The sequence below is a fragment of the Tiliqua scincoides genome, chromosome 7 (assembly GCF_035046505.1).
Source record: "Tiliqua scincoides isolate rTilSci1 chromosome 7, rTilSci1.hap2, whole genome shotgun sequence".
Taxonomy (NCBI): Eukaryota; Metazoa; Chordata; class Lepidosauria; order Squamata; family Scincidae; genus Tiliqua; species Tiliqua scincoides.
Genome location: NC_089827.1, coordinates 3,200,806 through 3,218,524, shown reverse-complemented (window position 1 = coordinate 3,218,524; position 17,719 = coordinate 3,200,806). Strand labels below are relative to the sequence as shown.

Below are 17,719 nucleotides of genomic sequence, written 5' to 3'. Positions count from 1 at the left end.
TCCATTTCCACTATGTCTTTCTTGAGATGCGGCGACCAGAACTGGACACAATACTCCAGGTGTGGCCTTACCATCGATTTGTACAATGGCATTATAATACTAACCGTTTTGTTCTCAATACCCTTCCTAATGATCCCAAGCATAGAATTGGCCTTCTTCACTGCCGCCGCACATTGGGTCGACACTTTCATCGACCTGTCCACCACCACCCCAAGATCTCTCTCCTGATCTGTCACAGACAGCTCAGAACCCATCAGCCTATATCTAAAGTTTTGATTTTTTGCCCCAATGTGCATGACTTTACACTTACTGACATTGAAGCGCATCTGCCATTTTGCTGCCCATTCTGCCAGTCTGGAGAGATCCTTCTGGAGCTCCTCACAATCACTTCTGTTCTTTACCACTCGGAAAAGTTTGGTGTCGTCTGCAAACTTAGCCACTTCACTGCTCAACCCTGTCTCCAGGTCATTTATGAAGAGGTTGAAAAGCACCGGTCCCAGGACAGATCCTTGGGGCACACCACTTTTCACCTCTCTCCATTGTGAAAATTGCCCATTGACACCCACTCTCTGCTTCCTGGCCTCCAACCAGTTCTCAATCCACGAGAGGACCTGTCCTCTAATTCCCTGACTGTGGAGTTTTTTCAGTAGCCTTTGGTGAGGGACCGTGTCAAACGCCTTCTGAAAGTCCAGATATATAATGTCCACGGGTTCTCCCGCATCCACATGCCTGTTGACCTTTTCAAAGAATTCTATAAGGTTCGTGAGGCAAGACTTACCCTTACAGAAGCCATGCTGACTCTCCCTCAGCAAGGCCTGTTCGTCTATGTGTTTTGAGATCCTATCTTTGATGAGGCATTCCACCATCTTACCCGGTATGGATGTTAGGCTGACCGGCCTATAGTTTCCCGGGTCCCCCCTCTTTCCCTTTTTAAAAATAGGCGTGACATTTGCTATCCTCCAATCTTCTGGCACCGTGGCCGTTTTGAGGGACAAGTTGCATACCTTAGTCAAGAGATCTGCAACTTCATTCTTCAATTCCTTAATAACCCTTGGGTGTATGCCATCAGGGCCCGGTGACTTATTGATCTTTAATTTATCAATGAGGTCTGAAACATCTTCTCTTTTAACCTCTATCTGACTTAACTCCTCGGTCAGGAGGGGCCGTTCGGGCAGCGGTATCTGCCCGAGGTCTTCTGCCGTGAAGACAGATGCAAAGAACTCATTTAATTTCTCTGCCATCTCTAAGTCTCCTTTTATCTCCCCTTTCCCTCCCTCACCATCCAGAGGGCCAACCGCTTCTCTGGCGGGTTTCCTGCTTCTAACATATTTGAAGAAGCTTTTATTATTCCCCTTAATGTTGCTGGCCATGCGTTCCTCATAGTCTCGCTTGGCCTCCCCTATCACCTTCTTACATTTCTTTTGCCACAGTTTATGTTCCTTCCACCTTGATAAGAAAAATGGCCACCTTTGAGTGGTGGGATGTTGTACATCTTGGCACAAAACATGACAAGGTTTTTTTACCTTAAAAAAGTGAACTTGTTTAATATAAAAATATTGTTTAGTACTAGGCTAAACAACCTCAAATGAGGATGGGGAATTATGTCATGCAAGCCACTATCTCTTAGCCTCGCCTTATTCCCAAAGTGCTAATAGTGATATCCCTTCCAGTCTGTTGTAAAAATTAGAAGTATTTATATAGAATGGGATTCAGCTAACAAATGCCAGGGTTTAACATGTACTTAACTCTGCAACTTTGAAACAAATGTGATTTGCCTTGATATCATACTTCAGTTGCAATCCTGTGCACGCACAAGCTGGAAGGAAGCCTCACAGAAAACAGTGGACCTTACTCTGGAGTGAACACGCAGAGGATTGCACCGAGTGTGAAGTCAAAGTACCATGAGTAAACAGTTTCACAAAACCAACCAGGGCAACATGTTAATTAAATAAGTTTATTGTCTAATGTTTACACTGGTTACATTGCCGCCAAGAAGCACGACAAGATAGTTTTCTTCAACATGACTTGCTTGTTTCTCCCCTCCTTTCACAAACGGCACTCTGAGACTGAGGCCTGTTGTTTTTTCCAACAAAGTGGGGGTAGAGATTCAGCAGCACAGGGGTTTTTACTCCCCACAGAAGGACACATGGGTAAAAAAATTCAAAAACCACACATCTACACTGGGGCAAGAGACCATTCACCAGCCTGCCACAGGGTGCTGGGCATCTTGAACGGAGGACTTCCAGCTTGCGCCACACCACGTTGCTTCCAAAGCTCCAAGATCATAACTGAGATGACCAGCGTTCTCCCACCCTCTTGTCTGTGAAGAGGGGCCTGAGCCCCCACCAGAGGGGCTAGGACCACATTTTCTTAAAAAGTAATTTGTGTGAAACACAGATTTTAGGACAAAGGGCTGTGCGTATTTTTTTTTTTAAGGAAACTCAAGATTCTTAAAAATGTGGCAACTTGGAACTGTTTGGGCTGGTTGTCTCTTGCCGATGTGTGCAGGTACATTTAAATCTTATTAATGCAGTGTGCAAAGTGTTCACTAGTAGCAAAATGGGCACCGTTTGATCATCTCCACAGTAGTGTTTGAAGAGGAAGGTAGATGCATTGGTTTCCAGCATTACAGGCAACACTAGATAGATTGTGTAGTTTCAACCAAGACAATGTAAACTTTTATTCTTAAGGCAGCTGGTAGTGAAGCTGCACACAGGCATTGTGCAAGACCCATTTATGAGATGGGGGCACAGAGCACTTAAAGAAAAGAAAAAACGGCATCAAATTAAACGGTCGCATGTGGTCAGAGCACAGTCCTTTCCTCGGAACCCACATCATATGGAGACATTTAGAAAAATAAAGCACCCACTCCTCCAACCTCTGCCTGCTCTTTGACAAAGATCTCAAAGTACTGATAAATAATGGTGACTGCAAGCAGAATGCCCGTGCCAGACCCAATGGCACCCAGGAAGTCTGCCAAGACCGAAAGGGCGCCAATACACAAGCCTCCAAATGCAGCTGCTGTGGGGATGTACCTGAGGAGGGAGACAAAGGGGGGGAGAGAACAAAAATCACTCTTCGTCTGCACAACACAATTTGGGCATTCACTCAAGTATATACAGTTGAATCTTGGTAGCCGTGGGGTGTCTTTTCCTGGACCCCCCCCCCCACGAATGCCAAAACCCACAGATAATGGAATCGATGGATAGGGTCCAATAAGACCTCTGGAAGTGCCTTACACTGGTTACATCCAGAGGTGTTCTGAGGCCCATAGAGGCCACACGCAACCTCCCCATAACTCAGAAAGCCTCCCAGATGCGACTGGAAGGCACTTCTGGGCAAATACGGGAGATCAGGCGAGGCCCTCCAGCACGGGCTCTGAGTCGTCAAATCTGCAGGTTCCAAACCCACAGGTAGAGGGCCCACCAGTACATAGTCCTACAACAACAACAACAGGTATTTATATACCGCCTTTCTTGGTCTTTATTCAAGACTTTATTCAAGGCGGTTTACAAAGGCAGGCTTTATTTAAATCCCTTATTAAATAGGGATTTTTACAATTGAAAGAAGGTTCTTTCTTTCAAGAACCACTACATTCAGGTGTTTCATTCTGGCTTCACATTCTGGCCTCCATCCTCCCACGCTCAGAGCAGATGGAATAGCTCGGCTTCAGCTTGTCAGCTGCTTCAAGGTCACACGGTGCCGGTGGCCTCGAACTGGCGACCTTATGGATGTTATCTTCAGGCAGACGGAGGCTCTATCCTCTAGACCAGACCTACTACCACATGAAAATTTACAGGCTATTGAATCTCTAAGACTCCAGACAAATGAAATTTCTAAGTGGTTAAACAGTTCCAATTTGATTACTTCCATCCACCGCAAAGTCCAAAATCTCTTCCTGCTAGTCTGATGGCAGCAGTGGAGCAGCCGAAGAGGTGGTAAGGGAGCCAGAATGCCAGTTCCTCACCTATGGCCCTGCTCTGAACACGCTTATCAAGCAAATTCCACTGACTTTTGTGATCTGTTTAGTAAGCGAATTTAAGATGGCAGCCCCTTGCTTCAGTCAGTCTTGATAAAGGGGGCACCGCGAAAGGAAGCTATAAGAAATGCACTGCCCCTAGGAGGGTGATACAGGAAAGATTTGACAGCAAAAGCCAGCAGGAATTAAGTCCACTCTTCCTGGTGCTCCTTCACCAGATCCACACATTTGCTGTAATCCAAAACAAGCTTGTGTGGGAGGAGGGAAAGATGTCATTGGAAGGATTCTAAAACTCCCATAAGCATCTCTGGTCACAGGATAATACTGTATCAGCCAAACTTCACTAAACCTGATAAAGCACCATAGCACCTTTTGCAACCCAGAAGACTTTGCAAACAGATCTCAACTTGGATAAACTCCTTTCTGCAAAGATAGGAAAACACGACAAGGGAGGGTTGCACTTCTCTTACTCACCTGTTTAACTCATGAACCATGGATGTGTCCCTGTGGCCTCTCATCACCATTTGCTGTTCTTTCAGTTGCTTGGCAACCTGCAGGAACAGATGTGGATCAGATGGCTGCAGTGTTCATAACCGGCTGATCATTAGCAACTAGCCTTGTGCAAGAGCACACAAAAAAGCAGCAAGAATCAAAAGAGACCAGAGTGTACTGAACAGTCATGAAAAACACCTACGTCTTTTGCAGACGATCCAGACACTTCAATCCATGTCTTGGAGAAAAATGCACAGGATCCCAACATAAATATAATATACACAATCACATGAACTGGATCCTCAAATATAGCACCCATAGATTCTGGGGGGGAGAGATAGTAACAGAGGCCTCCGACAGGGTAGGAACGGGCTGGACCACCACCACTAACATCCTGGAGAGAAGACAGGAAACAGGAAAAGGTACATCACTTCCAGACAGATAACAAAAATATGGCCAACACAGCTAAGAAAATATTTTAGGACTGGTTGAATACATACCGCCCACTGCCCAAGTAAGTTGACCAAGAAGTTGCCGCTGAACCGCACAGACAACATCTGAGATATCACATAGAGGTTGGAAACTAAAGCAGACTGGAGGATGATGGGAATGTTGGAGGTGTAGAAAAGCTTGATGGGATAGCTGCTGTATTGTCCACGATATCGGGCAGACTTGATGGGGAGATCAACACGAAATCCCTGCAGGGGGAAAAAAAACATTCAGATATCATTAAGCATCAAGACAAGCTAGAATGAGCTTGCTAAAAAGCCACAGCAATTTGTAAGCAGCCTGGAACTCTGGACAAGGTTGTTCACTTTCCTGTGACAATTAACAGAACTGGCAAGCTGTGGTCCTGGTACAAAGACAACGTATTTTTCAGTTTGTGTCTGCACCAAAAATCATGCACCTAACACAACGAGAAGCAAACGGCAAAAGGTCTATGCCATTCTGCACCTCTCCATAAACTCTCTTCCTCCAACTAGGAGTTCCACTTCTCTGGTCCATTCCCCCTTCAAAGTCCCAACCTCTTTTCTTGAGCTCTTCCGCTTCTTGTGGCATGTGGCCTTTCTGGCTTCTGCAAAACCCACCCTCCTCTTTCCCTAAACCCACGTTCTTGAGCTGCCATGCTCTGGGATCTGAGCAGCTTAGCCACAAAACCTTCTGCCTGCCCCACCCCACACTGAAATTAAAAAGCTCAGGCAGGGACTTGTTCCATCACCACATCCCTTAGCGCAGTGGTTCCCAAGCTTACCAGAGTCACGGTGCCCCCACAGCCTCTTCTTCCTGGCTCAGCCGGGCACCGCTGTCTCTGATCTCAGAAAATCCAAGAAGGCAGCACCTGAGGCAGTCAGCAGTAGAGGTGACTGGGGTTATCACACGGCACTCCTGTGAGTGCACCATGGCACGCAATTTGGAAACCACAGCCCACTACAATACTGATGTTATCCTTCTTGACAAAGCAATGCTGCTCTTATTTATTTTTTTAAGGGACATTTGGCACATCGTTGCAAAATGAGGGACAATCTAAAAGCAGGAATATCTGTCGCCTACACACTCACCTGAATTATATGGTGAGTTTTCTTAGCAACTGCTTTTAGAGACTACTGGATGGGCAAGTGCCGTGTTACCCTGTCGGAAATCCTGCTTTTGCCAATTGTCAATTGCCTACCAAAACCCAAACTGTGGAGAGTTTAAAAACTAGGTTTAATTTGGGGGCGGGGGGGGGGGGGGAGAGAGATCCACTGAGAAAGCTGATAATAAGGAACATTCTCCACACTCCTCTGGATCAGTTTTCACATTTTAAGAAGGAACAACTAAATGTATTGTTAGGATCAGGAGATTTTTTTTTTTAATTCTAACAAGCTAAAGCCTTGGATTGCAGACCTCTATGAAAAACTTAGCAGTTCTGTTCATTGTCCAGTAATTGCTGCACCTGGGCTCTTGTATTTTGGTATGAAGCAGCAGTTCTTGGCAAGGGCTCTTCACATGCCAAGATTAAAAGTGCAAAAGCTACAATCCAATGCACACTTACTTGGGAGTAAGACCCATTACTCCAGAGTAAACAGGCACAGGAATAGGCTATAATGACTTACAATCAAGGTTCTGGCACAAATATATATGCCAACCAGGCAAACCTCTGAGAAACAGTTTAAGCTCATAACAATAAAATCCTATACATGTTTACTCACAAGTATGTCCCACTATATTTAATGGGGCTTTCTCCCGGGTATGGGTGTGCAGGATTGCAACTTGAGTTTATTAAGACCTGCAACAAATCTATTTCAGTTCCAAAATGAGAATATGTTAATAAGAAAAAATATGAGCTGGGGTCCAAAGAACTGTGCAACTGCCACTGTCGTCTCAAAGGGGCTCTGGGCCTGAGTTTCTTGAACAGCAGTTCCCCTGCTGAGCGTGAAAATGAAGGAACTTCCAAAGTAGTTTGCAAGATGGCATGGGGATCTATTATTCAAAAGGGAAAGTAGTGAGTAAGCCCCAAGGGCATAGCTTCAATCATGTTTTAGATCCTGGTCAGGACTTCCTCCCAATATTCAAACTTGGGGCTTTCCAATAAAAACTGATTAGTGCTAGGTTCAGAACACCTAAAACGAAATATTGGGTCACTAAATACATTAAGTAATGGATGGATTGATAACAGAATGTAGAGATAGCCACTAAATGGTTTTAAAAGGGCATGAGACAAAGACATGGAGAACAGATTCAACTTTTGCTATTAGCCAATAAGCCACGTTCAGAAGCTGTGTACCAAAGAATACTAGATGCTAGGGCAGAGGTATCCAAACGACATCACAAGGAGTGCCCTGGGACGTCACTAGGGCATTGTGGGTTGCCCAGCGCCCTGCAGTGAGACTGCCACAGAGTCCTACAAAGAGTGGTAGGAGGTTCGGCAGAGCTCCCGTGTGCTGTTTTCGCATGCCTGAAAAAGTCCACCTGCCCACCCTGAGCCTTTTCCTGCTGTTTGTAGGGTTGCATCTGGCCTCCCAATCCAGAAGTGGCAATGACATCATCACGCCACTGCCACTTACTTCTGGGTGCCAAGACGTTGCAACAGAGGTATGTTTGGGAAGCACTCTGCTAGGGGACAACAGGGCGGGAGGTTTGTTTCCTGTGGACTCTACTTGCATGCAGCCTCCTAACAGCAGTTGAACACTGTTGGAAACAGGATGCTGGACCACACAAATTGTTGGAGTGATCCAATAGGTCTCCTCCTATGTTATTAGAAGTCAATGACAATGCTGAACATCTCACAACACTGGTACTCCCAACACCACCACCATTTTGCTTATGTAGGAGATACTTATTGTCCTGTGCTTCCTCCAAGGAGCTCAGAGCACCTTAGAAATGGTTCCCAGGTGGTCTCCCATCCAGGCCGCTTACAGGGCCAGACCTGCTAAGCTTCAGCAGTAGAACTGGATCATGTGCCTTCAAACCATGACCTGGGCCCAGTCAAACAGCTGCACTCTATTTTAAGAGACATTTGTAAAGCAAAGGAGCAATATTAGAAAGGAAATAGTCTTGGATGTTACCTAAAGTGATGCCACCCCAAAACTGTGAGTCTCATTCCTGGTACAAACTTAGCTCCTAGAGGAAAATTCCATTAACTACTTGCACTAGTGCAGTTCCGCTGACAAAGTTACAAGCAAAACTGTGGTGGGGGACAAGGTAAGAAATCCACCAATCCTTTAGGCTCTTTAAACTGCTTGGATCGCAGGCCTTTTTGCAACAGAGAACACATTCTATAGGAAGTATAGTGCAGACCCCTCTTACCTGAAAGTAGATGACTACAGCAAACACAAACACTGTAGCAATCAGATTCATAAGATTAGGCAAATTCTGGCGGTAGAAGGCCTCCCGCAGGGCACGGACTTTATCGGTTCGCGTAGCCAAAAGATGGAACAATGCAATGACGGCACCCTCAAACTCCGTTCCTGGGTGCATCAAAATAAGCTAGTTAAACTCCCATTGCTTTTCTTCTAAGCAATAACTTCACTGCTAGCAAGCTAATGTTATCAGAGAAAATGGAATATGCGCTCAGGAGAAAGGATAATGAACATATGCTACAATGAACAGAGGAACTATATACAAAATAAGACGTGCCAAACTTCTACAGGAAATACATGTAACATTGTCTTACAATAGAATCTCACAATGCAAGACATCAGACTTCATTTTACCAGAGTCTAGAGATGATAAAGTACCACTATACACAAAGGTGCAGTAGGATGCTTTGTGGGTTACAAACTGTACACAGCCAGAAGCGAAAAAGTCCATTCTCTGTCTGTCCATTCTCTGGCCTGGCCTTTTTCCCAGCCTCTGAGAGATACAGGTCGATCGGTTGCATCTTGGCACTGGGTGCAACTGGATCATCCAACTGCACAAGCAGGAGAATACCCTGCAGTCAGAGGAGTCCCTCTATCTAGACGCTTACTCAGAATAGTGACTCATGCAGAAACATAGGGGACGAGTTCCTCTGAGAGTGGGAAACGCACACTCACACACACCCTAAAAGAGAAGCTTTTCAGGTGGTTAACGTGATGTATGTCCCCAGTTAAATTAAAGGAAGTGGTGCTCCAGCTGGTATTTGTGAAGCAAGAGATTTATAAGAGAGAGAGAAGCACAAGGAAAACCAGCCTCGTCACAGAAACCAATGAAAGGAAACAAAAAATACCAAAGTCAGAAAGGAGACACTCATTCCGCAAAGAGAAGAGCGTTGAGGAATCTTAAGTTGCAATATTGTACAGAGTTACTCATGTTAGGATTCCCACTGACATCAGTGGGAATTTCAATGTATAAGAAATGTACCTTTGGGTTTTTGAAAGTTAACAGTAGATCAGTGATTCTCAAATGCCTTACCTTCGCAACTCACCTCGTCCTCCATGGTGGGTCCTGGGCCCGTCGTGGCCAGGAAGCTGCAGAGCAATATGGCGCGCTATTGAGAAGTCACTTCTGGATCATTTTAAACCCAACAGCATGCCGAGTCTATCTAGGAGCAGCCAGTCTGACTATCTTATCAGCATATCAACTCCTTGATCCATGGCAACTCACTGTACTGTACTTTTCTAATACAGGTAGCATATAAGCATGCATCTGGCCCAAACAATGACTGCTGAAACATACTCTACCTCTTCCAGTGTTGATGGTCGTGGGACTGAATGCCTTCCAGACAATGGTTTCGCAAATGTTAGTGGCAATAAAGAGAGAGATCCCAGAACCCAAGCCATAGCCTTTCTGTAGCAATTCATCCAGCAGCAGGACAATCAGGCCAGCAACAAACAGCTACAAAGGAAAAATAACCAAAAGGCCAATAATTGTGTTTTTCAAAACACAGAAGCAGGTTCATTATTAAACACAGGCGTTCCCCCCCCCCCCATTCATGGATTTGCTTATCCACCTTTCTCCGTGTCCCCTGCACCCATTACCTATCTGTCTTCCTTTACTGTAAGTATAGGGTTCCCTTTTATCCACGATTTCAGTATCAGCAGGGGGCAAGGCAGGAACATATCCCCCATGGATATGGGGCAACACCCTGTACACACAACTGCCACTCTTGGCATTTCCAATTACCCACAATAGCAGCTGGGATCATCAAGGACTTACTAATAAATATTGTTTGGGTTGGACTGTTTTATGAAACATACAAAGATATGTACATTTTAAGGTTCTGACTTATAACGTAATAAGCCAGGCCTTCAGGTTCCTGCTGATGATATTGTTGAAGTGTACAAGCCCTTCGACCCAAAACAGAGACCTCATTGGTCAGCATTTGCACCCTTCAATCTGAATTGTCTAGAATTACTCAAGCAGGGGGCAGACATGCTTCCAACTCATTTAACGTTTCACAGTTCCTGGAAATGGGACCAAACAAGATATCCAAATTACAAGCATTGCTGCAACTAGTAAGGTATAGTAGCATAGAAGCTAGGGCGCAATCCATCACCGGCTTAAGGGCAATGCAGCTCTGAGGTAAGGGAACAAACGTTTCTTACTTTGAGGAGGCCTCCATGAGTGACACCCAACTGCAGGATGCAGCACATGTCTTATTGGTACAGCTATGCCAGTGCTGGAAAGCGGTGACATAAGGGGTTAGGACTGCGCCCTGAGCTGTGAGCAAGGAAATCGCTGGTTCATACTTCACCTTTACCATAAACTTAAAAACACTCTCTCTTAAAATCCTCCCTTTCTTGCCTTATAATACACAACTGTTGGGACTGAGATGATTCACATGAAGCACCTTAAATATACAAAATGCTAAAAGCATTACAGATGTCTCCCTATATCAGTGGGGGATAAGTTCCCAGCCTACGGATAAAAGGGAACCCTATACTCACTGTGCACTGGTAAAACCAATGGCGGACTTTTTATATGAGATTTTAACTAAACATAAAATGGAAGGAAATTTTTATCTGAATCTACATTTATTTTTGTTCTGATGACCTGCTTGCATGGAATCTTTTGTGTAAGTTGCTCAGGCAACTGCTAAGTTCTATGCCTAATAAAGGTCGTCTGTCTGTCTCACTATGCACCAAGCACTTCTGTCTCTTCCCCACCCTTCCACTTCATCAGCTACTACTTGCAAGGCAGGGGAACTTGCAGAATGGTGATATCATGTCACATATTTTATATGGCTAAATATTACCAGGAAAGGGAAAAGACAACAGTGCCAGGTTAATATTTTCAGGGCAGACCTAGTAATAACAATGTCCTGTTCTTAGATAACATGGGGGGGGGGGGAAGAGCACAGAAGAAACCAGGACACCTGAGAAGATTTCCTGAGGCTGTTTATGAAAGAGACTCACCAACAAAAATTAGTTAAGTCTCTGAGGGGATGGAGCACTGCTATCTTCTATTCAAGGTTATTTTACTGTGTTCAAATCTCCTTATATTTTTTTTACATTGAGTACCAAGACAAAAAACAGGAAAAAAGCAAACATATTCCATCTGTATCTTGAAACATCAGAGGATTATTTAAATGCACACCTGAATTATGATCAGGAGACAGATTCCAGCACCCATTTCTGCAGGATCCCCATACATCCCGGTCATGACATACACAATCGCCTGCCCAATAGTGATGATCATTCCAAACACTGAAACAGAGAAAAACAAACAAATATGCCCTATTTGCATGACAATGAACACAACACCTTAATGAGAGTTGGGCTAGGTTGTTTTTGGCATGCATATCAATGCTCACACTTCTGAGCGCCATTGAATAGGGCTCGGTCTTTTGGTGTGTCACCAACTTCAATTATCTTGGCTCCAGCCAGCAGCTGCATAATTAAACCAGAAGTCACAATAGGAGAGATACCCAACTCCATCAGAGTGCCTGCAAAGGAGGGACAGGGGAAAGAAACCGAATCACAATGGTTCCAAGGGAGTTCTGTTCTGCAACATCTTAAAAATTTCAAGATGCCAATTCACAAATGTTCTTCCACTGAGTCAGACTATAGTTTACACATATAATCCTTCTTGTACATGATCACAATACTGGGTGGTAAGACTGCAAACAGAATGACACGCAATTCAAACTATCAAGAAATCAAAGGGCCTTTTAAAAAAATGGCATTAAGTCTACCTTTCAGCTACACCTGCACTCAACTGAGAGCATTCTAATGCAAAGGCAGGGAAAGACAGATCAGAAATGCATTCTTCTCCAGGTCTATCAGATTATATCACACTACTTATTACACTTCACAATGCGTTATGAAAGGGTCCTGGATCAGATTAGATCATTTCTTTGTCCTCAGCTGTCTGAGGTCTAATTGTTCCATTTTGTACATGAATTCAATGATGTTTTTCAGGAAATATACTACAAAGGGAGCCAAGTCTTATGTTACATTCCAGAATGTAGATAGCACCATGGGGCAAACTGCATGCCTCAGAACCTCCCCACAGCTTAGTTGCGAGATCAAGGAAGTGACAGCTTTGGTCATGGGACTTGCCAGCAGATTTCTCAGGAACCAAGGAGGAGAAGCTGGTTCACTAGCTCCTTTCCCTCCTAATAGTGATTGCCCAGGGTGCAAAGAGTTGTGCCCAACTATTAAAGATATTTTGCAAAGGGTTTATGTGCCTCATCTGCAATCACTCTATAATTTGTTTGTGTCTTTCCAAATCTGAATACAACTTTTCTACTTAGCTTGTCAATTCTAAAGACTATCAATTTCAAGATCAAATCAGCATTTGTTAATTGCCCAACCCATGCAACAGCAAGATCTCAACCATGCTTCCTCAAGAATCTATCTCACAACGTCAGAGAAAAATCATGAGAAGGCCAAGTGGTTCATACACTGACCTCTGTTGGACGCAAGAATGACTCTCATCCAGTAGAAAGGATCGGCAGAGTCTGAAGACATTATTCCAAACAATGGTATCTGCAAAAGTCGTAGAAATATGAAGTATAAATGTTTCTTAATTTATACACACACAAATAAAACAATGAAGAGTGATCTTCTATTTGTTGCAGTTTTAACATAAAGCAGGAAAGTCATTTTACATGGAGACCATTCAAGGAATTGCAATTTTCAGGACTCATTTCAAGTCTTTCTGGTTGCTGGTAAAAGCGTGAAAAGTGTGAATACCTGAAACACTCAAAATCAGAAGCAATCAGAGAGCTGCTAATTTCTAAGCTAATGAGATAGCTATCTCTGCAGGAATTATCATTTTTTAAAGCCACCAGTTATTACAAAGTCTCTCTTAGAGAAAGTATGCTCAACATCAGGGACATCTCTTTGCCCTTTACTGGCCCCCCAAATATCATACAGCTACTGTCACGTTGACACTTACCTGGCAACATACTAAAAAAATGAAGAGAGTGATAGCTGTCCATAAAACTTTTTCTCTGAACTGAATCTGTAGACAAAAATGATTAATCAATTAATCAGGTTAATCAATTGCAAAAGTGTCTCATGTTCAACATGGTGTGACATGAAAGAAAGCAGAACTACCATGAAAATAAACCACCACAACACTGGGCATTATTAGAGGCATTATAAATTAACATGTCAGATTTAACACTTCCATGTACGATTGCTACACAGAAAAGCTCACACTCCCAGATCTCAGGAACTACAAAGATGCAATCCAGTCAAAGTTTAAGATCCTTTGGAGGTGATCTTGCAGCACAGGAACCGCAACTTGGTGGTGCTTCCGGTTCTTGGACATCATCGTCATGTCAGAAATATAGTATTCACATCTTGACAGAGACAACTCTGAATGTCCCTCGTACAGAACACGTACAGTCTATATTCCTTTTGTAATGCTGTGGCACAGGAAAGGTTCAACACCAGGTGCCTGTGAACCTCAGCAGCCTACTCATTAATAAAGCACACAATTAAATCCCTTGTTCCATTAGGTTTAAAGTGATTTAGTTGGGATCAACATTCCAACATTTGATTGCACCCATATGGGCTGGATTAAAGCAAACACCTCAACTACATAACCAGTGTTTTGTAAATACAAAACAAACCATGACCAGTATTACAGAGGGCAGATTTAAGTTTTAGAAAGAGATGGCTTATCTCTCAAAAACACACACAAGCAATCACAAAGTCAGCCAGAAGTCTGATACCTGAATTTGCTGAGCTACTCTTTTTCAAAGTATATGCCCAAAAATACAATTTCTCAACAACCAGGACAGGCAGTTTTCTACAGCAGTTGCTTTTTGTTAAACATCCTGAGGATCTTGCAGTAAACCCAAAATCTTAATGGGACTTAATCCCAAGTAAGTATGTACAGAACTACAGCCTTCAGTTTTGATTCAGAATACATTTGATGACCCTTGCATAAGCAGACAAGATAAAAATGAACACTCACTTTCCTTTCAGGCTTCTGGATTTCTGGTAAAACTGCGCAGAAAGGCTTGATAACTTCTAGGAATTTGACTGTTAAAAGAAAAGAAATATTAAAGAAGAGTGTCTATAGCATATGTCATGATAAAATGTACTGTCTGACCCAAGGTGAAAAATGCAGAATGTTTGAAGGTCTGCATTCTAGATCATCAGTCTCCTCCAAATATCTGTAAAGTTAGGGTGCCACTACATGCTCAAGGATTTTGTCCAGGAATGGAAGATTTGATAGTGGAGGACAGCTATCCAACAAAGACAGGTCTGGGGAAGGTTTCCTCAGATCACCGCCAATGTAAGGTAGATTGGAACAGTCCCCTTGATCAACAATTCATTAATTGGCGGCTTTTACAAGCTAGGACAGCAAGGGCCAAGAGTACCTGTGGATGATCACACTCTTTCAAGGACCTTATCCACACATTCAGGCTGAACACACCTGAAAAGAATTCAGAACTTTAGGATAAGCAGTTGCAGTGGGAACCCGGAACAAATCAACAGATAACCAAGCTGTGTGAGAGGTGACCGATTCATCCACAAAGTGGCTCGCAAACAGGCCATAGCAAACTACCAAGCAACAAACCTCATCATTCAATGACTATGGAAACCATAATTTCCACATCAGTCTATCCTGGTTTCCAACAACTGTCAGTCACCGGACGCTTCCAGCCTTCACTCTGTCTGCTTCCCGCTCAGAGCCTGGCCAAACTCAGCAATTCCATCAGGCAGTCTCTGAAAATGGTCCTTTATGCTGTGTTTAGTTGCATAACTCATTTGCATGGCAGGGCCCAGTTCATATTCAGGAATGATTGTTTCAAGAGCTCTGGGCGTCTCCCTGATCCAGAGGTCAACCAGAGGCAAGCAGAACTGCTAGCAGAAGTGGCAGGCAAATCTCCTGGAGCCATCAGGAATCCCTCTGGATCTATGCACTGCTGGGGTAGACCTTCCTATTAGATCTCCCACCCTTGCAGAGGTCAGATGTTTTTCAAGACATGGAAACAGAATATTAAAATCAATATCGAATTACAGTCGTTCCCTCTGCCTTTCTGATAAGAACTGCCTGCAGATTCTGTGATGTTCAATACACATTTTAACAGAAAGAAGTCATAATCTTGGTCAAAGATATGCTACATTTACAAAGCAAAATGACATCGATTGCGATCATATATGCTATACACACACACCCCTAGATCAGGGGTGCCAAACCTGTTTCACACTGAGAGCCACAGCATTCACAATGCCTGCTGAAGACAGGAAGTGATGTCATTAGGCAGGAAGTGATGTCATTAAAAAGGCCGTAACCAAAAATAAGCACTTTTTCTCTCTGAGAAACTCATTAGCTGCAAACGACAGAAGAGAAAGTATGCACATCTTGATCCTATTTCAAGACATGGGAGGTCCCAATTTTCATGTGGCTGCCCTTTCAGTAGCAACATCTCAGCACTGCACAGCAGTTGAGAGTGAGGGCTGGATAAAAAGCTTTTTGCGGGCCACGTCCGGCCCCCGGGCCTTACGTTTGCCAGCACTGCCCCGGATGGTACAAAACCGGGTCCTGGAAAACGCACTGCCCTCTCCAACCTTCTGATCACGGACTCGGGACCGGAACTGCTGCGTGGAACCATCTCTCGGGAAGGCCTGAGCGCGGTCCCTGCAGCCGCTCAGGAAGAGGAAGGGTCCTGGGGCAGGCAGCACAGCCGCGGGGGTGCGCAGGAGCAGGCAGGGGCTTCCTGCCGGGCGCGCTGCTGTCGGGAGCACCGCGGCTGAAGCCTCAGAGCGCGTTCCAGATGCGCTGCGCAGCCGAGCTCAGCCTGGAGGCCACCTCCAGCCAGCCTGAGGGAGCGGCAGGGCTGGCCGGGCGGGGGCGGCGGGCCAGGGCGTTCGCGTCCCGAGGCCGGGCCCAGGAGACTTCCCCCACCCACGTCCTGCGGCAGGGAGTTCCGCAGGATGCCCCTCGCCGCTGGCCACGGCCGGAGCCCGGAGCGGACCTTCGGGCGGCCTCGCAGCCGGAGCCCCGCGAGCGTCCCGAGGGCGCTCCCCCCAGCCGGCGCTCGCCCCGGGGGCCCGCTGGGCGAAGGCTTCCCCGCCCGCTCCCCCACTCACTCCCCATGCTGCGGCCGGCGGGGGCGGCGCTCCGGGCCCGGCTCGCGCGCGGAAACAGGGCGCCGCGCCGCTCCGAGGGAGGCTGGCTGCCGGCCGCCGCCGCCAACGACGCTCACGTGACCCGCGCGACGCCTTCCCTGCGCGACGCCGCCGCCACCACAGAGCCGGTCGCTCGGCACGCCTAGAGCGCCGCCGCCTCCCTCTCTCGGGCCGTCAGGGAGGTCCGGGGAAGCCACCATAGAGTGGCGGGGAGAGAGTGTCGCCGCAGCGCGCCTGCCCCTCTCTCGGCGAGAAGGGGCACTTTCTCCCTCCCCCCCCCACACGGCTCCGTTTCGCTCCCCCCGCTGGGAACGGCTCCGAAGGGAGGGGCCGCTGCGCCCTCCCGGCATTTCGACGGGGAAATCGAGTGTCCGAAGTGACGTCACGCGAGCAGCAGCAGCAGAGCCGGGACGACCCCCGAAGGCCTGGAGAAGCTGCCGGGCGGGAAGGGAATTGCCCGGAGGGGAGAACACGCGCCCGGCGCCGGTGCAGCTCTTCCTCCCTCACGAGGCATCTCTCCTCTGCCGCTGCTCGCTCCGGAAGCCGCTTCGTCTGAACGGCACAACGCGGAAAACCGCTGGGATTTTGGCCCTGAGAAAGCCGCGCGCCCAGGCCCGGCCCGCACTGCGGGGGGGGGGGGAGCTGTGTGCCCAAATGCCCTCAGCAGAAAAAGCTCCCCCCCCCGCAGCACCCCTGGCCCAGCAGAGAAGAGGCTTTGCTCAACGTTCTCCACCTGCAGGGGGTGCCTGTGCAGGAGCCCCCACCTGCAGTCTGAAACCCCTGAGCCTGCCCACCTCATCAGTGCCCGAGACCCTCTCTTAAGTCAACTAAAGCAAACCCCTACGACTCCTTGTGAGCATGTGTGTGTTTTACAAAATAAGCCACAGCTGCAGTCATCTACCATGACCTTCTGTCCAAAGTCTGAGGTTCTCAGGACTTATTAGGGCAGGAGGTCTGGTCTAGAGGGTTGAGCCTCCATTTGCCTGAAGATAACATCCAAAGGTCGCCAGTTCGAGGCCACCGGCACCGTGCGACCTTGAAGCAGCTGACAAGCTGAGCCGAGCTATTCCATCTGCTCTGAGCGTGGGAGGATGGAGGCCAGAATGTGCGGCCAGATCAAGAAAGAAACACCTGAATGTTGTGGTTTCTTGAAAGATAGAAACCTTCTTTCTAATTGTAAAAATCCCCACGGGGATTTAAATTGCCTGCCTATGTAAACCACCTTGAATAAAGTCTAAGGAGAAATCTGAGA

At 46.2% G+C, this 17,719-nt stretch overlaps 1 protein-coding gene across 1 annotated transcript; it reads right to left on the bottom strand.

Moving 5' to 3' along the window:
• Positions 1–1,940: 1,940 nt before the first annotated feature.
• SEC61A2 (SEC61 translocon subunit alpha 2) lies at positions 1,941–16,550 on the bottom strand. The gene is made up of 12 exons (XM_066634351.1): positions 16,429–16,550; positions 14,303–14,370; positions 13,274–13,339; positions 12,783–12,861; positions 11,685–11,816; positions 11,468–11,577; positions 9,613–9,766; positions 8,258–8,418; positions 4,972–5,169; positions 4,674–4,865; positions 4,454–4,530; positions 1,941–3,035 (listed from the first exon to the last, which is right to left on the bottom strand). The coding sequence occupies exons 1-12, from the start codon at positions 16,433–16,435 to the stop codon at positions 2,849–2,851; spliced, it is 1,431 nt and encodes a 476-aa protein (XP_066490448.1). The 5' UTR covers positions 16,436–16,550; the 3' UTR covers positions 1,941–2,848.
• Positions 16,551–17,719: the final 1,169 nt, after the last annotated feature.